General features: G+C 50.5%; 2 protein-coding genes across 4 annotated transcripts in view; one reads left to right on the forward strand and one right to left on the reverse strand.

Moving 5' to 3' along the window:
• Positions 1–22327, forward strand: part of Rsph9 (radial spoke head component 9) — a 49235-nt gene that overhangs the window by 11262 nt on the left and 15646 nt on the right. Inside the window, exon 5 of one of the 3 annotated variants that reach the window (XM_021149893.3) lies at positions 3262–3477. The exons of the other annotated variants lie outside the window; for them this stretch is intronic. Coding sequence (XP_021005552.1) covers positions 3262–3422 — 161 coding nt within the window. The 3' untranslated portion in view covers positions 3423–3477. Of the gene's footprint in view, positions 1–3261; positions 3478–22327 lie in introns of those variants that run through there. 3 annotated transcript variants of the gene reach the window in all.
• Mrps18a (mitochondrial ribosomal protein S18A) lies at positions 3848–21112 on the reverse strand. The gene is made up of 6 exons (XM_021149891.3): positions 20959–21112; positions 14294–14325; positions 10051–10158; positions 7482–7605; positions 7209–7278; positions 3848–4251 (listed from the first exon to the last, which is right to left on the reverse strand). The coding sequence occupies exons 1-6, from the start codon at positions 21068–21070 to the stop codon at positions 4107–4109; spliced, it is 591 nt and encodes a 196-aa protein (XP_021005550.1). The 5' UTR covers positions 21071–21112; the 3' UTR covers positions 3848–4106.

The following is a 22327-nucleotide window of genomic DNA, read 5'->3' on the forward strand; positions in this document are numbered from 1 at the left end:
TTCTACTTAGGAAGGAACATTGTTTTCTGAGTCTGAAGCAGTCATTCAAGATGGCTCAGGTCTCCTCTGAGCAGGTATGAAGTGGGCCTTGTCCTGGGGTCTCTGTTCCCTGTGCCCACAGAGATAAGCCCAGCTTCTCTCCGAGTGGAAGAGAACAGAACGGAGAGGGATATTGCCTGAGGCTAATATCTTGGCAGTGAGCTGCTGTGTGATCCTGGGATGGAAAGTTTTGTAGGGATGGATTCCTGGCAAGATCCTCCTCCTGATGAGTGCTAAGACTTCCCTGACTGTGGGCTTGCACCGGAAGACAGGTGGAGCAGTACGCAGGGCAGCCAGCTTCCTCACCTGGACTCTGCCATTCAATACTCCTTAACCTTTCGCTCTGTCAGCAGAGCATGGAGCAGCTGCTGCGTGCCAAGCTCTTTTGGTGCCCTTGGAATGAGAAAGACAACGCTCTTGTGTCAGGAAGGTTTGAGCGCAACCAGGAGAAGCTGAAAAACAGAAGTTATACTGGAAGATGTTGGAGGGTAGGATGGGGTGGGGGTGCGCACAGAGTAGGCAGCAGAGGCAGCAGGTGGCCGGGGTCCCAACAAAGAGTACTCAGTGCAGTGCCCAGTTTGGGCAGCAGAGGGCAGCAAGAGTCCTGCAGCCAAGAAATTGACCTTTAAAAGCTGCTAGTGGTTAGTGAGGACAGGGAGCCTGAAGAGAATGGGCAGTGTGGTATCAGCTTTATGGGGGTGTGTGAAGATGGCTCCTACGTCTTTTAGAAGCGATCAGGGGACCCTGCCCCTATCCCATTGCTTACTTATATTGGAGGCTGACACCAGGGGTGTCCTTTTCCTCTGTCCCCACTCTGAGAGGGTTGACTACCTTGTGGTAAAGAGAATGGTGGCTTTCAGGAACTTGCAGCCATTTTTTTTTTTTAAATTTCATTTTATGTGTATGGGTATTTTGTTTGCATGTATATCTGTGTACTACACATATGCCTGGTGCCTATGGAGGCCACCATGGCGCTGATGTTAGATGGTTATTAGCCATCACGTAGGTGCTGGGAGTCAAATCTGAGTCCTCTAAAAGAACAGCCATGCTCCTAGCTTTGAGCCATCTACCCAGGCCTTCCTGGCCATTGCTTAGTGGGATGACGTTTAGGGGTTGAGACGTAGGCTACCTGCTGCCCTCTCGACAGCTTGACCTGAGCCTGACCCTTACTCCCCCTGGCATTAGCCTTTCTTCCTGCGAGGCAGGAGAACGAAGTCCATCCCAGCCTAGGCCCCCACCCTGGCATTGGGAATCCCAGGAAGACCTCCTGCTAACTGCAGAGGCTCACTGCTGAGTTCCAGGCTGGATCTTCTCCCCAGTCTCAACACAGGTCCTCTGGAGAGGAAGCCAGGTCTGAGGAGACCTGGGGCTGTGAACTGATCCACCGGATCAGTTCTTCAAAGGGCTACTACCACAGTTGTCTGGGTCTGGTTTTTCCATATTTACAGTTGAGATAGAGGTGAAGGTGACAGGTACACACTGAGTGTCTGCTCACACTCACACACACACACACACACAGAAGGTGGGGGGAGAGAGAAAATGGAGTGGAGCATGGTGTGTGTTCGAGATAATGAGCTGACTGAATCAGGGAGGTTGAGAGGACAAGGACATGATGCTGGGGATGCATGGAAAGGCAGAGAGGCTGGCCCCTGGCATGCTGCAACTCAGCACCCTTTGGCTTGCTTGGTCCCGCCCTCATTGGCATCTGTATTTGTATTTTTTTTTTTTAACTTCCTCACAGTTTACCCATGTTGCTGGGCTTGGGCTACTCATTTCAGCCTCTGCTTCCCATCTCCTTGAAGCAAGAGGTGAGCAGACATGCTGGTCTGAGGGGCCCCATGCCACCATGCTGTTGGTTGAATAGATAGATATCCGGATACAGTGGGGTTAGGGATAGACCCGAGGCTGTTTTCTCCAGGCTAGCGCCTGAGGGAGGGATGCTGCAAGCCAGCCTCCCTGGGTGGGCAATCAGAGCTTCGTCTTGCTTATCTCAGAGGCTGTGTAGCTGTGGGCTCCAAGGGCAATGAGGGATTAGGTCTCTGTAGAAAGCTGTCCAAATGATGTTCTGGGCCCCAGTAATGGGACTTAAGGCTAGAGAACTGTATATTTCTGGGTCTTTTTGTTGCCAAGGATAAAACACAGGGCCTGGGGACACTGTTCTGTAACATTCTATCCTTGTCTCCCCTCAAGCAATGTTTCCTGGAGACTTGTGACCAAGAAAGCCACCAGGGTTCTCAGGTGCCCAAAGAACAGCTGTTGGCTAGGTGTCATACCAACCAGGGCCTGTTTCACTTGATGTTCTGATTCCTTGACGGTGGCACTGGGGCCTAGAGCAAGTGATAGGCCCATGGTGTGGCTTTCACTCCATTGTTCTGTGCATGGCTCAGTCAGGACCAGGGGCAGAGGACCTCCATGCTTCCAGAAAGCTCTGGTTTTGACCTGGGCAGGCAGCTAGCTATACGGGGATAGGCTTCTCTGATGCAGGGTGGCCTCTGGAGGGTGGAAACTGACTGAATCGTGAGGCTGCTGGGTGTGGAGTGACCAGGGTGGGCCATGGTTGGAGGTAGGCTGCGGGAAGCTCGAGTGGTGGGAGCCAGCACCGGGGCTGAGCTGGCAACTGATGAAGGCTCCAGATCAGCCCTCTGAGCATAACTGGTTGGTCCTGTACCAAAACCTTCAAAAGTTATTTGCCTTCCTGGCAGGGCCCAGAGCAGGGCTGTGGCTGGTTTGGGGGAGAGGCCTCTGTGCGCAGGGGAATAGAAGCCCAGATCTGCATCCAGAGGCGATTTTCCCAGGCTCCTTCCTCCCACACAGCGGCTCCCTCCCTTGGAGCTGGATCAGGCCCTTCCAGCCAAGTCATCCTGGCTGCACAGCCTAGCCTGGTCTGAGCTGCCTGGCGTCTTGAGTAGCATGGGGCAGACTCAGCAGCCGAGGTCTCCTCCTACCAGGCATGACTCCACCCATCAGCAGTTGGGCAGACCACTGAGGTGGAGGCCTGAAATGGCCTGACTTCAGCTTGAGCCCCTGGTTGTCTCATCGATCTTAGGGCAGAGGCCCAAGGTCAGTGATTTACCCTGAAGCAAGGAAAGGAAGCCACACCATCTGTGGGTCCCTGAAGTCACCTCTACACTTGCTCCCTTCCCTGTGTCATGAGCAAGTGGCTGTGGCCATCAGGAGCACAGCAACTTTCTCAGTGGCACCTCAACTGTCCCTCCCATCCAGGGTCTTGGAGCATCCAGATGGAAAGGGGCAATGCACTGGTGGTGCTGCGTAGCCTGCTCTGGCCAGGCCTCACCTTCTACCACGCTCCTCGCACCAAGAACTATGGCTACATCTACGTAGGCACAGGCGAGAAGAACATGGACTTGCCCTTCATGCTGTAGGAAGGCAGGCTGGATATTTATGTGGGGTCGAAACACTCTTTCATAAAAAAGTTCAACTGTTGGGCCTTTTTGTTCTGTCTTGATTGTTGTCATTTTGTCCCTCTGGCAATCTAGTCACCTGGCTATGAAAGGCCAGAAAACATAGTTCTGAACCAAGAGGCAGAGGCCTGGGATGAGCTAATGAAGGAGGAGGCATCAAGTGTGGATGGGTGGAGATGGTGGGAAGGGGCGGTTAGGGGCCCACTCAAGTTCCTGGATTCAACTGAAAGCTGCTAGTAACTGACAGTCACTAGGTACTCACTGCAGTGTGGTGCCCGTCAGCAGACGATGTGGCACATGGACCTGCCCCAGGTCCACTGACAGGGCCCATTAGGCAGTTCCCTACTATGCACAGGCCCCACATTTCTAAGCACTGACCACACGGGGAAGCCAAGAGCCTGCTTTATTACATTCCCTTGGGTAAGGCTCCTGTCCCTGCTCCAACCTCAGCCCCAGCCAGGCAGAAGACCACAGTGGCCGGGAGATCCAGCTCCTGGCTGCCCTTGACTCCCAACAGTGCAGCCGGGCAAATCCAAGGCACAGAAGTTAGTTCTCTGTGCTGTTGTGCAGGACAGTGGTTCTGGTGGGAGGAGCAAGTGCATCTTCTAGAAGGTTCTAGTCAGCTCTTCAGAAGTCCAGCTCCCACTAATGCATCATCTTCAGAGGCCGTCTGGAGTAGCAGACATTGTCTTTCAGGAGTGGTGACCCCACAGCCATACCCACCTTGTTCCAACGGTGGCCTTTTTTATAGATGGGCTTGACGGACTTGGGAGCCCAGCGAGTCAGATAGCTGTAGAGGGAACACAAGAGGTTGCCTGCTGGGGCAGGAAGAGCCGGACACTGCCCCCTGGGGCTGTGCTGCACAGGGCAGCCTAGCCTCCCTCACCAGTTTTCCTTTCTCAAAAGGTAAAGCATTTTGGGGGGAGGGGACTGCTGTTTTGTAAACAGATGGGCTGGGCTCTTGAGGCTACAAGTGTGTGTGTACTCAGGACTGAGGCAGAGTCTGGCAGCCCAGGCCCATTCCCTTGACCTTTAAGAGTTGTCAGTGTGGCCGGGCGTGGTGGCGCACGCCTTTAATCCCAGCACTTGGGAGGCAGAGGCAGGCGGATTTCTGAGTTCGAGGCCAGCCTGGTCTACAAAGTGAGTTCCAGGACAACCCGGGCTACACAGAGAAACCCTGTCTCGAAAAACCAAAAGAGTTGTCAGTGTGCATCCACATTGCAGGCAGACGGCAGAGAAGAATCCTGCTTGGACAGCAGGTCTCTGGCCTGACGCTGGAGACAGGAATGTGACAGAAGGCTGGAGAAGGCCTGCACTCATCCCACTTGGCTCCTTTAGACCTCCTAGCCTCCAGGGGACTTCCCAGGGCACCTCAATCGTTGCAGGACCCCATCCCTCACCCCATAGGAAGCAAGGGATGAACACAGCAGTGCTGTGTTCCAGCAGGTTTCTGTAAGTGGGAGGGGCCGGGGAAGATGGCGGCCACCCATGGCCCTCTGGCCTCCTCTGGGGAGGCCTAGGCTCTGACTGTTCCTGGAAGAGTGGGTCAGAGCACCAAGACTGGGGTTTACTCTGTTCATGATGAAACCTGGCTCTGATCAGGAAGGCCCATCCTTCATGCTCAAGAGTTCAGCCACAAAGGCCAGGTCCTCCTGTGTTCTTCTATGTGAGGTTGAGGCTTGCCCTGGCTGCCTCTAGAGGCCCTCAAGTTTTACTTTAAAAACTAGTATTCCTGGCAGAAATTAAAATTTATTTTTTGGCTGACATCTTCTGGCTGACAGAGGACTGCTGATTCACGCCTTTCTATCACGGTTCTTTGGACCTTGAGCTGTGAGCCTCATGCAGAGGGAAAGCTGCGGGAGGTCCGTCCTGCATCTGACCTAGGCAGAGGTGTGTGCTGTGCACAGGAGGTAGGAAGATGAGGCCTGTCCTAGTTGGCTGGACCCACGAACACTGCACTGGGGTACCGCCTGCACAGGGGCTGCTGTTTCTATGGTCAGTTGTTTTAAGACAACAGGTTAGCCCAGCATAAGTTCCGTCACCTTCAGCTGGCCCCTTCACTGGCCTCTCGTAGCCCCCAGAGGGAGAGGTGAAGATGGGGTTCATATACAGGCCCATGGAATAGGTGTTCATCAGGACTCCCGGACTTGAGAAGAGCCCGACTGTGCAGCATCTCCAGAGTTTTCCTTCTCAGCTCTCCTTCAGTGAGCCGTGGCTGCATCTGTGCCACATGGAGCAGCTAGCTAACTGGCGTAGGCTGGGGGCACCTCAGCTCTAGTGAGAACTCAGGCTTTCCTAAAGCAGCCCCTTCCTCCCTCTCCTGAGCAGAGCCTGGCCTGGACACCTGTGTGCTAAGCACAGGAGAGGAGAGGGGTACTATCCCCTCTGCTGGAGAAGACAATGCTGTACCAGGGTGCTGAGGACACAGAGGAGTGAGCAGGGCCCCTGAGTGCAGTCAGGGACCTTTGGGTGTAATCACAGCGTACAGAGATCAGTACCTCCTGAGCCAGGCCTTCCCTTCCCCCAGGATGGCCTTTTGCAACTCAAGAGCCCCCACACATCATCAATCCTGTGTCACACTAAAGGACACCGGATGTAAGGGAGGGAGCCTGGCCTGGCTTCAAAGGCCCGAGGGCAGGATGGATTATGGCCTCCGGCTTGCTGCTGTCTCTTAAAAAGCCAGGGCTGGGGGTGGGCTCAACCCCAAATGAAGCAGAGCATGCCCTACTCCTTGGGGCTGCTGGCAGATAGCCTAGCCCAGCTCAGCTTGGGCTCAGTATCTAGGGATGAGGGAGGCAAGGCACAAAGACACAAGCCTATATTACCCTATCCTACACTCTCTGCTTAGCAACCGGGTCTGCCAGCCTCCACCTAGGCTGTGGCAAGGATCTCTGCACAGGTCTGTTGGAGCTGGGGAGTCTTGCTCTGCCTCAGTCTTCCTGCAGAGTGTCTCTTCCTCACTATCACCAGAGGCAGCTTGACACACTGGAGGCGAGAGGAGCTGCTGGTCAAGGGCATAAGAACCGCAAAATCAATTCTAAAGACCCTTTGCTGAACAGGGGGCTGTTATAGATCTAACTGCCTGTGAGGCCTATGTCAGGGAGAGGGAAACCTGCAATAGGACAGCTGTCTGAGTTAGGTGAGAATCTGCTCTCACTGGAGGGGCCTGCCTAGCCTGCTGGTGCTGGAGGGCTGACTTGAATCTGTCCTCCTAAGGCCTCAGGATAACTCGGTGGCATGGCAGTTATGTGGGCTGTTAACTGCATGACTGCAAGGGGCACTAGTGACTGACTATGCAGGCTGCTTTGATGCAACGCTGTGTATGTCACCCTATCCCAGACAGTCCTCCCATGGCTAAGGCCTTGTTCTGCCCTGTAATGACCCCAGTGCTGGAGAGCTGGGACATCTAAGTTTGTAGAAATGCTCAGACTTCCCCATAGCAGCCAGTGCAGTGTGATATCATCAACAGTGATTGACACAGTCTAAGGCCCACCAGCAGCTTCCTTGCCCCTGTGTCAAGGCCCTCTAGGACAGAAGGAGAAGGGAGCTGGGCCAGGACGGTGGCAAACATCATACAGTACAGCCATGCAGGAAAGGTGCAGGTGTGTGGTGGCTGGGAATGGCGCAGCCAAGCAACATTCCAGCTCTCTCAGGCTGCTGTGAGACCCATGGGACAAGCTCCCCTAGAACACAATGAGATCCATAGGCCCTGGAAAGCTTGGGTTAACTGTAGGCATGACTTCTTACCGGTTGAGCTTGGGTTTATCCTTTGGTAAGCATCCTTCTGGAAGCTGTGGTCTGTGATTTGGTAACAGACCTGTGTGGAAGGAAGAACACATGAGGGGTCAGTCTTCACAGCTCTGAAAGGGCCAGGGGTAAAGACCATGAGAGTGGGGAGGAGGGTGTGTGTGGCTGTGTGTGCGCACAAGCGAGTGCGCTCACCCCCTCTCTAGCTGTGACAGCTGGCTGGGAAGAGGAACTGGAGTCCCCACCACCCCTCTGAGTCTTGGGTACTGTGACCTGCTCGATGAGCCATCTTCACGCACTCCTCGATTTTTCGGTGTTCTTCCCGGCACAAGCCTGTGACCCGCCTGGGCAGCATGCCTCCATACGGCCGGATGAACTGACTGAGCAGCAACACATCCTAGTGAAAACCGAGGATAGGAATGTGGGTCAGCTGGGCTTGCTTGCATGCTAGGAACCTGGACCCCAAGCTCCGTGGGCTCCACAGGGCTCCCAGTGCCATCCCCAAAATGTTCTGACACCATCAGATGAGACCAAAAATGCTGTAGTGAGCGTTTTACCACCAGTCTTTCTTGGTAGTAAGATGCCTGGTGGCCATTCTCTGCTGAGATGGGACATGTAAAGTCTTTCCATGAGAGGAATGCCTGCTTTATCTCAGTCCCATAATGGAGATGGTGCAGGTGGAGTGCAGAGACAGCTGTTCCTGCTCAGGTACTAGAGCGGGGAGGGAGGGAGCCAGATGTGAGGTTCAGTCCATGTTTCCTGTTATCCTGCAGGGAAGGGGTCCTTAGGCTTCCCTGTAGCACCCCACACCTAACAAACTATGTGGGATAAGTCTAGCAAAAAGGACAAACTCTCTTTTCTACCACAAATGGCTCAAAGGGTTAATACTTGCCCTTGCAAGGGCCCAATGTCAGCCTCCGCAATCACTGGCTGTTTGGTAGTCTGCTGTCCTGGCTGCTGTTGCTGTACAACTGCAAATCTGTTTTAATCACTAAACAGCTCCTGGGGAGCCGGGCCCGGAACTCTCAGCCCTACACTCATCAGAAGCAGGTAGTAAGACTTGCACTAAGCCACAGCTAACACGCTAGCTTGTACCCTCAGACTGTACTGCAGGCTGCCAAGCCAGCCAACAGTTGCACACAGCCTGGGCCAGTAGTGCTCCTAGTGGAAAGGGGAAAAGGGAAAACAACTTTAGCCTTTACCTCGGAAAGAATTAGATTTCTTCTCCTGGAAAAACAGGGCCAACTCAATTTCCTGGAAACGGCCAGCAGCAGAGTGCCCGGGTGTCTGGGCAGGTGTGGGCATAGCCTTCCCCCCATTTGCAGCTGAGATTACCGGCATGCCTGTGTATTCACTGACATCCATGGGAAGCAGTTCTGGTCTCAGCCTTTTGCTGCACGCTCTCGGCACTTGAGAGGGCCCGGGGCAGGGGAGAGTCTGGGGGTGGACTGAAGCCAAGGTTCCCCGCCCAGGGGGTTAGTTGGGTCACTCTGTCCAGATCTTCCTGGTCTTATCACCTGACCAGGATCTTTGCCCTTAGTCATCCTGTGCCTTAAAGGGGGAACTGGGACAACACAGGTCAAACTGGCCCAGAGCCTGAATCACCTGAAACCCCAAAATAGAGTGTTTATGTCACCAGTGAGCGCTCTCGAGAACAAGTGTGGGGAGTCCAGGGCCAGGTCTTATCTTCTGCAGGGTAGCAGTTAGCACATGGACTCTACCGGGCACCTCGGATTTAAAGCCCAGCTCTGATACTTAGTGCTGGGTGACTGCAGCACATTCATTAACTTCTTCATACTTGAGAGTCCCTTACTGCAAAGCAAGGAAGAGGAAGTCTCTCCTTCATGGGGTTAATCAGAAGTCTAAGGGCCAGTAAATGGCTCAGCCAGTAAACGTCCTTGCCGCCATGCCTGACTGTCTAAGTTCCATCCTCACACACACAGGAAGGAGAGAACTGAACCCCCATGCCTGTGCCGTGGCATCTGTGCCCTCACAGGGACACACACTCCTCAGAGAGAGGGGGGTGGGATGGGTGGTGAGAACTAAGTGGTGTGGAGTCTGGAGCTCCACGGTGGAGACTAGAGTGTGTCTGCAGATCACACTGTGAACCACCTCATTACCTAAAGGGAGGAGAGCCAAACTCAGACCTGATTCCATCCCCGTGAGAACTACCCGTGCCATTCCAAACAAGGCTACAGATGCAGTCAGTGGCTTCCAGCCCCATAGCCCCAAAACCCCGTGAGGACTGCTGATTGGGTCTGTCTGAGGCCGAGTGGTTTTCCTCTCTGTGTAGATTCGAGTCGCATGCTCCTCAGTACCCTGGGGGACAAAGGCACACTGGCTACTCTAGAACTGGAGTAGAACTGGGTGGTTGTGAGCTATCACGTGGGAGGCTAGAAACTGAACTAAAGTCCTTTGTAAGAGAGACAAATGCTCTTGATTGTAAGCCATCACTCCAGCACCATATTTTATGCATACAGGTGTTTTGGCTGCATGTATGTGTGAGCACCGTGTACATGCGACACCTGTGGAGGCCAGAAGAGGGTAATGGATTCTTCGGAACTTGATCTATATAGCTCTTACCCACACTTGTTCATGTTCAGAACTGAAATCTTGTCCTCTGGAAGAGCAGCCAGTGCACTTAACCACTGAGCCATCTCTCCAGCCCTCAGCCCAGTATTTCAAGCTACCACACAACCAGGGTTGACAGCTACTGGACAAAGTGCTGCCTCTGATATCCTTGTAGAATGCAGCTGTCACTATATATAGGGAGGACAGTGCTCAAGGTAAGAGGCTCCAGACCCCAAAGCATGCAGGGGATGGTCTTTACAGCCACACTTACCTCATAGGTATATTTGTGCTTCAGGTTCCAGCGGCAGATGGGGCACTGGCCTGAGGGGTTAGGGGGATCTGGAGTTGCCTTGGGAGTTTCTGTGATTCGGCCTTCAATCTAAGAAGCAGGGAAAAAATGTCCAGTGTGAGAGCCAGGGTCAGACATCAGATGTGCAGGTCTGCAACTCTGAGCACACCCTGAATGCCAGTCAGGCTTACTTCTGGGCTCTCATGGCAGCAACGAACAGGGCTGCTTGTATGGTGGAGATTTTCTGTATCTACTATATGCTGGGCCTTGGCCACAGAGATGTGGTTTGGTGGCCAGACAGGTGAAGAATACATGTAATCCTAGCACCAGGTGGTAGAGGCAAGAAAACTGTTCAAGGCTAGCCTGGGCTACACGGTATTAGGTTCCAAGTCAGGAGAGGTTATACAGTAAGAATCTTGCTTCAAACCAGACAAAACAGCAATGACAACACAGACAGACATAGAAGCTGGTAACTAGGAGAGTAGTCTTGGCCTTCCTGATGCTGCGACCCTTTAATACAGTTCCTCAGGCTGTGGTGACCCCCAGCCATAACATTATTTTCATTGCTACTTCATGACTGTAATTTTGCTACTATTCTGAATCATAGTGTAAATATCTGTGTTTCCTGATGGTCTTCTGGGGGTGGAGACCCACAGGTTGAGAACTGCTGAACTACAAGAACAGTTTGCTGTTTCAGCTGGATGCTGTCTTCCTTCCTCAACAAGCCACAGTAAAATATCAGAACCCTAGGCTTCTCCTGCCTCTGGGAAAAGAGACAGATGCATGTGGTTAAAATGGGGGCCGGAGAGACATCTCAGCAGTTATGAGTATGTCCTGCTCTTGCACAGGACTGGGCCTTGGTTTCCCAGCATCCAGTTCCAGGGGAATCTGATGCCCTCTTTTGGCCTCCAAAAACATATTTGTACACGTACAGACAGCTAGATACACACATATGAAAAACATGCATATGTACACGTACAGACAGCTAGATACACACATATGAAAAAGTTCCAGCCGGGCATGGTGGCGCACGCCTTTAATCCCAGCACTCGGGAGGCAGAGGCAGGCAGATTTCTGAGTTCGAGGCCAGCCTGGTCTACAAAGTGAGTGCCAGGACAGCCAGGGCTACACAGAGAAACCCTGTCTCGAAAAACCAAAAAAAAAAAAAAAAAAAAAAAAAAAGTTCCAAATGGCATAGAGATAGATGCACTATTCAAATAAAACGTCCGCCATTCTGTGCATTATCTGTAGAGAGCACTGTTTCCAGCTTCATGGAAAAGAACAAAGTCTACGCTAGAGGCCCTATGTGTGCCCACACTCCTTCTGGCCATGTCTGGGGACATTTCTGACTGCACAATTGAAGAAGGGGTATTATGGACATCTAGCAAGGATACACAGGGAAGCCCTCACCACAAAGAACACCAGCCAATGCTGCAGCCGAGAAACCCCGAGAACAGCAAGATAAGCAAGTGTCTGTGTGCACTGCTACGCCCTTCTTCCTCTGCAAACACAGAAAACCGCAGCAGACAGACACAATACACGCCCTCCTCTAAAAACAACCAGGGGCTCACTAGATAGCCTTGGCTGGCTTGGAACTCATAATGTAGAGTAGGCTGGCCTCATACTTGGAGTGAGTTCTGGGACTGCAATTCTCTTCACTTGTATCATTTTGGAGAACACCTTTTAAATACTCTGCAGAGGCCACATATGACATGACCTTCCCAACATGGATATACCCTGTAACCTAGCCTTGGAATGGCAACGTGCCCTAAAGCAATGATCTGGGAGTCAGCTTCAGCTGCAGGGGACCTTAGCAGGCCTCTCTGATGCTGAGCTTGAGAGCATAGTGGGATGGATCTGAGAGGCACTGGGACAAAAGTAATCTTGTCCTGGGGCTGGGAGTGGCCAAGAGACAGAGGCTAGAAGTTCTGCTCAGTTATGCTAGGCACCAATACCCACTCCCGCTTCTACCATGGCAACTCTAAACACGTCAGAGAGAAGCTGTGGGCCAGGGAAAATCTGAAGGTGCATGGGAGGCCTTGGGAGGGGCCCTGAGGGCCGCAAGAGAGAGCTAACATTCACTGGCTCACTGTTGTTCACCTCGTGCTGTGCTAAGAATGGCTCGCATATACCAGTCGATTTAACTCCCACAACTACGTGCAGCAGGCATCGGATCTTATTTTGGAGGACACACACCCACAGTAGCACCTGACCAAGGCATGCATGGGTTCACCCCAGAGCCACAGTGTCTCCATATGCCTTCTATTAACAGCAGATCCGTGCCTCACATGAAAAAACCTCTTTACACTTACAAGTCAATGTGAACAGCACCGATAGCTGGGGAGTAAGCCTTCAATTCTGAATGCCTAAGAGAGAGATGCTGTTACGGGAGGTGAACTAGTTAGTTCTCAAGAGTCTGAAGATGGCAGCTGAGAGAGCCAAACATGGTCTGCCAGGGTCTTCAAGGGAAAGCAGAAACAGCCAACAGAAGAACAGGCATCCCAATGGGCTAAAGAAAGGCTGGGCCCAGGAAGCATCTGAAATAGTAGGGGATGCAGTGGGTAGGCGGAGATGCGGTGGGTAGGGGGACGCTATCTTTAGCATTGAGTTCTCTGTACCCAGAAAAGCAGAAGCAATATGCTACTTCAAAAGTCTGATATCAGCCGGGCGTGGTGGCGCACGCCTTTAATCCCAGCACTCGGGAGGCAGAGGCAGGCGGATTTCTGAGTTTGAGGCCAGCCTGGTCTACAAGTGAGTGCTAGGACAGCCAGGGCTATACAGAGAAACCCTGTCTCGAAAAACCAAAAAAAAAAAAAAAAAAGTCTGATATCAGCTGGTGTGATGGCATACACTTTTACTTCCAGCACTCAGGAGGCAGACACAGGCTGATCTCTGTGAGTTTGAGGACAGCCTGGTCTACACAGACTGAGAGACCCTGTCTTAAAAAACAAAACAAAAACAAAACAGGCTGATGTCACTCTTTTCTCCAGCATTGAGTTTATTGGGTAAATGCTTGTTTTAGCTTTTTTTTGTCATTTGAAACAGGGTCTCACGGAGGCTAGGCTTGCCTGGATTTCACTATAAAGCTGAGGATGGCCTTGAACTCTGGACTTTCTTTTTTTTTTTTTTTTTGGTTTTTCGAGACAGGGTTTCTCTTTATAGCTCTGGCTGTCCTGGAGCTCACTTTGTAGACCAGGCTGGCCTTGAACTCAGAAATCCGCCTGCCTCTGCCTCCCGAGTGCTGGGATTAAAGGCGTGCGCCACCACGCCCGGCGAACTCTGGACTTTCTAAGTACAGGGATTACAGATATGCACAATCATGCCCAGATTGCTCTAGGTTTGTTTTGTTTTTTTTTTTGTTTTTTTGTTTTTGCTCTAGGTTTTAATCAGAGAATAGAAAAGTGCCTTAAGGACATGAAGTCCCCTAAACATTAAGAACTGAGCGATGCTAACCAGCGGAAGGGCCAGGGAGGTATTCTGGGAGAAGAATGACTGGCTTTCCCCCGGGGATAAGTCTGTCTTAGGGTAGACTATATTTGGCTGCCTGCCAGAGAGGTTAAGCCCCTGGTCCACATGGAAGTTCTCGAGCCTTCTGGGAGCTCTGTGAGGTGGCTGAGAATTTCTTGGAGGGATAGAAGGCCATGTGAAAACAAGGTTGTCTTTTAAGGATTATGGGATAATCTAGGCCCCATGACTGACTCCCCAAGGGAGGTGAGATGGGCTCAGTGAGGGAAAGGGGGGTATGGGAGGAAGAATCGTTCCAGCTTTCTTACCAAGAGACAAGCCAGGGTGCCAGCTAGTGAGGTTGGGGGCCAGGGCCTGCCACCTCTTAACGCATCACTTAAGGGTACGAAGTCATCCCAGACAGAAGGCAAGGATCAGAAGGGCAGGCCCCTGGCCCTGGGCCAACTAATTCCCCTTTGGGAAACTGATTTATCACCTGCCAGAGAACATATTAGTAAAGGCCTCTGAGACTTTGTCATACAAAGGTCACTTTAATCAAGTGACAGATACCTCAGCAGCACAGGCCCAGCGACTGTTCCTGATTAAAACACTACGGCACACAGCCCAAGAAATAGTAGACTTCAGGATTTATGGTCTCAGAGGGAGCAGATCCTGGAGCCAGGAGTCCACGTTGGGCCTCCGTCCATCCATCCCTCAGAGGAGCAGCCAGGCGGCTCCGAACGTTAAGGAGGTCGTGAGTGGCCAACGCAGTGATACTTACTACAGTCGTCTTCCCTTCTTGGATCTTCACCACTACAGAGATAAAGGGGAAAAATTAGGTCAGCCATTTAATAAGGAACAGGGAGTTTCAAATAACAGCTCAAATTCTACACAGGCAGAGGAGAGGAGCCTTCAGTCTGCACTCTCCCACGGTTCCTGCCTGGGACAGAAAGCAAGCAGGGTTGACCCCTAAGTGCCAGGGCTCTATGCCCTTGAGGCTGACTGCAGGCCAGCCTGGGATGCTCAGGCTGCAGATCTCTGTAGGAGTGAGGGGCTCGAGGCTGCAGCATCTCTGAAGGAGTGAGGGGCTCGAGGCTGCAGCATCTCTGTAGGAGTAAGGGGCTGGAGGCTGCAGCATCTCTGAAGGAGTGAGGGGCTGGAGGCTGCAGCATCTCTGAAGGAGTGAGGGGCTGGAGGCTGCAGCATCTCTGTAGGAGTAAGGGGCTGGAGGCTGCAGCATCTCTGAAGGAGTGAGGGGCTCGAGGCTGCAGCATCTCTGTAGGAGTGAGGGGCTCCAGGCTGGTTTTTTGCCTTTGGAAGCTGAGACTCATCTTGATTTTGACCAGAAGAGTTGGCAAACTGAATAGCTGTGGCAGGAAAATTGCTGTATGTTTGAGGGCAGCCTGGGCTACAAAAGTAAACCAGAAAGCTTTTGGAGCAGCAGGCCTGAAAGTCAGAAGTGCCCTTTCACATGTCCCCTGCAGAGTGAACCAGCCCAAAGTGGTTTCTATAATCTAAAACACAACACTGTGTCTCAATGGTGGTTTATCAGTGAGACAAATCCACTCCCCAAAACATATCCTGAGAATCCTGTGCCAACGCTGCATGAAACTGGCCACAAGGGAAATACTCTCTGCTCCATCCCTCTTCATCTCTCCCTGCAGGGCTAGATTCTGTTACCATACCAGAGAAAGGGGATAGAACAGGTAGCAAGCAGAAGCCTGCAGACAGTAGGCTCAAGGGCCTGGGGCAACCCAGGGCTTACTGATGCCTGAGGCAGGCAAGAGAGAAGTGGAAGCAAGACCATCAGCTGCACACATCTGTCAGGCTACACACACACTTCTCATCTCACCTAACTAGGCCACTGAATGACAAGGCCGATGGTTATCACAGCTGCCAACTCACACACAGCAACTGTTCTTGGAGTGTCTCCCATACTCCTATCTTATTTAGAAAGAAAGAAAGAGCCACAGCTGCTAGCAAGAAACTGGTACACAGCAAAGGATCAATAAGTGCTATGTTTAAGGAATGAAATAATTGTCACTGTCTCCTTTTAACTATCAGCTGCTACAATAGCAAGCTTAAGCTCACATCATCTGCACACAGCCTCTCCAGATACTCAAACCCCAGTTAAACAGTAGTTCGGCTACCACAGTTTGGTTTTACTTTGCTCCTACCAACGTAAGAAATAATATAGACTAGAAAAGCGCCTAAGATCCTTAACTTTGAGAATCCAGTGGGAGCTAAAGATCTTTCCCTAGGAAAAATAGCCAACCGCAACTACACAAGTTAGCTAAGGGCTGCAGGAGGCTCTCAGGCAGCTGTGGGGTATGTGTCAGAGACTTGGCTATCCCTCAGACGTGGAAGGGGGTATTGCTGCTTCTTCTTTTTGTCTATCATATTTTCTAAAATAAACATATATTGCTTCTGCAAAAACATAATATAAACAACAAGAAGAGAAGGGCCTAAGGGAAAGGCAACGCTAACCCCACCAGAGCCCGTGTCAGCATCTGTGCTCAGCGAGCTCTGTGACCGACATCTAATTGAACACAGGCTGCCTGGAACTAACCCGCATTTGTTTTCTGGGCAGACCATTCATAAAGAATCGTTACTCCAAAACAACCAAAGTGAGAGCCCTCCATGTCCAAGTCCAGACACAGAAAACTGAAACAATGACTAGAAAAAGCCAGAGGCCGTCTTTGGAAAACACTGTAGCCACTTATACGAACTAGGTTCCTTGTGTGTAAAAGCAACTGCGTCACCTCACACACGGTTTTACTTGTCCAGAACAGAGGCCAACCCATGAACGGGATGTGGGGGAGCCTCAACCTGGTCGTCAGCCTAGAAGCCAGCACAGCTGCAGAGGGAAAGTCACCATGATGTGTCCATTGCAGAATGGCCCACACAAGGGGACCAGGGAGAACAGACGAGCATATCTCTAGCCCACAGTAACCCCTAAGTACCCTAGAAACTTTGCTACTTTGGAGAATTCAAACTGGGGGAGGGCCAGAGGGCAACTGAATGGGAGCACCAACAGGTAGGGAGGGTAAGTTTCTGAGAAGTCTCAGGAAACAAAGGCAGAGACACATTCTTGTGCCACTGAAGTCAGCAGCATCAGGACAATGGCCTGAAACACAAAGAGTATAAACATGTGGTTTCCTTCTTGGTCCAGGCACTTGGGCCCTAACCATGAGGTAAACAAGTCTAACGAAACACACATCACTCTAGGCAAAGACCCAAACCCTGAAGTCATCCCACTGGCCCCTGGAAAAGAGATCAAAGCCCATGGCAAGCTCCACTGTTCACAAGCTCACCCACAGCAACCTCGAGCCAGTGTCTTTCTAGAAGCTAGTGGGTAAAACAATAGGCAGATACTTATCTAAGAGAGACAATCTGTCAAACCAGAGGAATGACCCAAGGAGCTCAGGGAGACAGAGATTGATCAGGGTTGTGAATTGTGCAGGGGAAGAGGGCCCGGCTGGAGCCTGGGGAGGCCAAGCAGATTTTAAGCCTCTGGAAAGAGGAGATAAGAATCAAAAATAGTATTGCTTTTCAGTGTGCATAGAAAAACATGGCAAAACCAAACAAAACCTGAGATCTATTTTATCCCCGGTCCCCTCTGCATTCAAGAGAAGTGAGGTGGATAGAAAAGGCTGGGCTAAGTAAGGTTCAGGCACCAACAGAAAACTTGTTTAGGACAAGGTGCAACCATGCCTGCATCCTAAGACTCGTCAGCGTGAAGGAAGCCGCTAGAGACCATTGCTTTCTAAGTAGAGTTAAGGCTGCAACCTCTCAACCTCTTGCCCACGTGATCATCTGCCCCAAGCGAGGCAGCAATGCACTAGTCAGGAAGTCAGGCTGGTTCTCCCTCCTAGGCAGAGTAACAGCACAACAGTGAGGCACAGGCTTTGCCCCAAGAAGACAAGTAACACAACGCTGGGAACTTCACTAATAAAGCCCAGGCCTCATAAAGAGGTCCTCTGAGTGCTTCAGTAAATGCTCCTAGGATGGAGTCCAAGAGAACTGAATTGTAACAGCCTGGAGCAAGCAGCAGCACAACGAGGCTGCAGTGGGTGCAGAAGCTGGAGATGGGCACATCAACTGTGGCTGTTTAGTCAAGGAGGCAGAAAGGGAAGAGAGATGCTGGAAGGGTGCAGGGCCCGACAGCAGCAAGCAGCTGAAGAAACCAAGGGTCTGTGGAAGGAGATCTAAGCACAGCATGGAGTGGCTGGGAGGCGCCCTGTGCCCTAACCGCCAACACTGCTTGTGCTCCCCTCAAGCACCATCCCCTTCAGCTCCATCATTTGAACTGCTGGCTCTTTATGGTCTCTCATGGCCCTTCCCTAGAATTCCTGACAGAATATCCTTCTGCCCTGGGCTTCACAATGAGTCTTATTGCTACTTAACACAGTTCCCATTAGCAGAACACTTAAATCCTAAAACCCCTCAACTTTTTCCTCCCTCTCAAAGGTCTTTGCTATGTATCTGCTGCCCCTATCAGAGAACACCTCTGAGCTCACTGAAACAGATGAAACCCATTCTCGTCGGTCGGCCTTTCCTCGTCTCAGTGCGCTCTGCCTAGGCGCACGCACACACGCACGCACGGTTTCTTGTGAATGCACTTCCTTCCCAAGGGCTCTCTGCGTAGTAAGGCAGGGAATCTCTCCCACAATCCTTGCTAAGTCTGACATTATCATTGATGAAATCACTAACTGTTCTTTGGCAAGTTAACTGCTAAGAGCCTTTCAGGAGAGGAGGGAACAAGAGGCAGGCCTGCCACGGAGCGCCGAGGTTGTTATACTGGAGGCGGGGAGTGCTGCCTCTACTTTCCACTCTTACTTCTTACAGCTCAAGCTGGGTGCGATACCACATCTTTACAACTGGATTCCCCCATTTACAAAATAAAGACAGCTAATGTCTACCTTTAAGGATGGCCGAGCAGATGGTTATTGAAAAGCTAGCACACTACTGCAAGAAGGCCCTTATAAATCACAGCATCCTCATTTGTCTCCCTTCAGTTCTGCTTCTGCCAAAATTTGCCCACTCTCACTTTGGGCTGTCAGGACCTGTCAATCACTCGCCTCCACCCCCATCTCAGAAACAGGGCTTCCCTGTGTAGTTCTGGCTGGCCAGGGACTCTCTAAGTAGGCCAGGCTGACCTTAGAATTCCCAGAGATCCTCCTAATTGCCTCTGCTTCCCAAATGTCAGGATTAAAGGTATGTATTGAACTCAGCAGTGGTGGCACACGCCTTTAAACACCAGTGGTCAAGGCAGAGGCAGGCAGATCTCAGAGTCTGAGGTCAGACTGTCCTACAGAGTGAGTTCCAGTATAGCCAGGGCTACACAGAGAAACCCTGTCTTGAAAAATCAAACCCCACCATATCCCGACCCTAGTGTGTGTGTATGTGTGTGTGCCCCAGATGGTCCTTTGTCGTGTTGTCATGTGTGTTGTAAGACATTTAATGGTATCCCTATCCACTTACCAGGTACTGCACTGCTACTACCAGTTCTGACAAACAAAAAATGTTTCTAGACACTGCCAAATGTTTTAGGAGTGAGAGTGGGGAATAGACTGAGAAACAGTACCCTAGACTGAAAGTTTATAGCAACAGCACTGGTACTTGGTCCTCATGAAGTCTCTTTGCTTCTCAAGTCCAAGTCTCATGAATTCTTACTAGAGTTATATAGTTTTATCTTTGAAAAACAAGAGGCATGAATATTTTCAGTAAGAGACTAAGCTTGTTTTCCACAACTGCGAATGTTATATGTACAATACTATTTGAGTGACAAACATCCTCATTGGAGCAACACAAATCAGCTGTATATATGCCTTTCCTAAAGGGAGGGTGCAGCAAGGTTCACTTATCCAAAAGAATATAAAACACGACAGCGCTTTCGTGTAAAGGCATATCTTCAATTCAATTCACTTCACTTCAATATTTAGCCTTTGGTCCAGGCTCTCTAAACAGTGGCTGACAGAGTGGAGAGCTGCAGTCAGGTATTTGTAGAGAGGATGACTCTAAAGACTGATTAGCTGGTTCATCAGTCCACAGACTCTCCAGTTAAGAAGCCCTTACTCAGGAGGAAGAAGTAGGTGGATCTTGGTAAGTTTAAGGCCAGCTTGATCTACATAGCAAGTTCTAGGTCAGTTTAGTGAGACCTTGCCTCAAACAAACAAAACAAAACAAACAAACAAACAAAAGAAGCTTTATGCTCCATTTCATAAGGGATATGCAATTTGGAGCTGTTAGTATCTGACAGGGCAGTTACCCTCAAAAACATTATGAGCTTAAGCCCCATGTTGCAGCCTGGAGACAGTTGAAACACTGTATCCGAGTCCACTCTGCCATCCACAAGATCTCACTGGTGACCTTCTTTTTTTTTTTTTTTTTTTTTTTTGGTTTTTCGAGACAGGGTTTCTCTGTATAGCCTTGGCTGTCCTGGAACTCACTTTGTAGACCAGGCTGGCCTCAAACTCAGAAATCCGCCTGCCTCTGCCTCCGGAGTGCTGGGATTAAAGGTGTGAGCCACCACACCCGACTTATTTCTCAGCTTTAACTAATATCCCCTGGTTGGCCAATTTTAAAGATAAGTCCCTTCCTGCATCATTTCTTTATCTACATCACTTATCCTTTCCTGCTTCTCACAGAATACAGAAAAGACTATATCCAGAAAGACCTTTTCACTCTGCCAAGCTCCATCCTTTTACAAGCCTGTTCAAGGAGCATCCTCTTTATGAAAATTTCCAACTGACTTTGCTAATTCTGGTTACAGAATCTTACTGTACTTTTTCATGCAAACGAATAACGTCCGTTTATTGGTGGGGGATGTATACATAGCTCGTTAGAACCCAAGGAAGCTGTGCTTTCTCCCTTTACAGTCCTTTTACAGCTAGACTCACACGCATTTGACCTTCAGTAAGGTCTCAGATGATGCTAGAATCTGGTCACTTTTCCAGATTTAATATTAATGAAATGCAGACCTAACATTTAGCAAGTCTTAGTTGTTCAACTGCCATTGCACTTTGGCTGCTATCTTACAAATCCGTAGCGTAGGCAGAGAAAGTGACCATTTAATCACATTTTTCAGAGAAGAATTGATAAGGTGAGCTTGGCGGCATGCTTTAACCAAGGAGGAGGCGATTTGGAAAATGATGGGAGAATTAACACTCAGCCTTTATAGCTTTTCTGAACTCTGAGACATTCTTCTCTTTGATCTTTAAACGACCAGGTCTTTCTCTCAGTTCTCCTTGACTTTCGGAAGACACTGAGAACCGGGAGGTGAAAGCCACCCCGCCAGCGTCTGTAAAGCCTTTTAAGTGGTCCGCGGGGGACCGCACCTCCGGGGTCTCAGAGTCGCGCCGAGAGGGAGGGGCATATCGAGGCTGGCGGAAGTGTCACGACTCTCTCCTTAAGTCCCGGGGGTCGCTGGGTCCTGGGACTCACCTTCTCTCAACCCGCGAGCTGGAAGCCGTAACCAGCCAGTGGCGGCGGGGCCTGCCAGGAACGCTTGGAGCTGCCGCCCGCAGCCTGACACCAGAGCCCTGAGGGCCGCCATCTTGGAACGCACCTGACCGCGTGTGCACTTCCGCTTCCGGAGCAGGGGTGTGCGCAGCCGCTGTGCGGCGGGAGGGTTTCTCGTGGTCACCGATCCCTTCTGTTTCTGTCACCTCCTCTGTCTGTAAATTACACGCCACCCGGTTTCCTTAGTTTTTCTTCCTGCTGGGCAGCTTTTGTGACTGAGGCTAGACCTGTCAGGACAGAGTGGGATAGTAAGGACTCTGGCTCTCAGCATCAGAGGTGGAATACAGTTGACCACCCTCCCACCTGCCGATCTTTGTTGCTTATACACATTTTCAATCTTTGTATTTATATACACTTCCTCTCCAGCACTCGGCACCACTCATCCTCTGTCTATTCTTTGGCTACCTGGTAAATGTTTTGTTAAGAGTTCACTTCAAACTTCATTCACTGTGGAAATGACCTCCCGTCAGTAACATCACCTTTCAGCACCTTTGCTGCTGACACAGTTGCAAAGATCCATTAAGACAGAACTCTTGCTGCCCACACCTTAATCCCAGCGCTTGGGAATTTCTGAGTTCCAGAACAGCCAGAGCTACATAGTAAGGCCCTATCTCAAAAAAATGGAAAAGGAGGAGAAGGAGGAGAAGGAGGGAGGAAAAGAAGAGGAAAGAAAAGGAAAAGAACTTTGCAATTTTTGTTGACTCTCATGCCCCAGCTCCTAGCCCACAGCCTAATATTTAATCACATGATACAATGTATACTTGTCAGTGAATAGGTAGAACCTGTTTTATAAAATAGATTGTTGCAAAGCTTAAATTAACTAAAGCCTGTCATGCTCAATAAACATAAGGTAGTAAACAGAAAATCATGGACATGGCTCTTTTCATAGGCTTGACATATTTGCCTTATAAAATTAAAATATCAAAAAGAAAAATAAAATAGCCTCTTTCAGATTTTCAGGACATATAGGCTGTTCCGCTGAGCTACTAAAGAAAGGAAAACCAGTCACGCCTCAGTTCTCCCTCTTGGCAGTAAGGTCTCTCCCTGGTAATATAGTAGTTATGGTATTCTGAATTTTCTGGTGAGAAAAATTAGGTCCACTAAATGACACAGCAAGTTCTCTGATGATGGGGAAAGGGTCTGTTGTTTAGTCATACTGGTATCCTGCTGTGGTAGGTGGATATAAACAGTTGCTGCTACGTGAGGAACTTTGTAGCATCACTGTAGACAGAAAGAACAGGAGATAAATACTGAGTAGAGCAGAGGCAGATACAGTGAAGAAAAGTCAGTT

The sequence above is a fragment of the Mus caroli genome, unplaced genomic scaffold (genome assembly GCF_978045245.1).
Source record: "Mus caroli unplaced genomic scaffold, Mus_caroli_1 scaffold_18, whole genome shotgun sequence".
Classification (NCBI taxonomy): domain Eukaryota; kingdom Metazoa; phylum Chordata; class Mammalia; order Rodentia; family Muridae; genus Mus; species Mus caroli.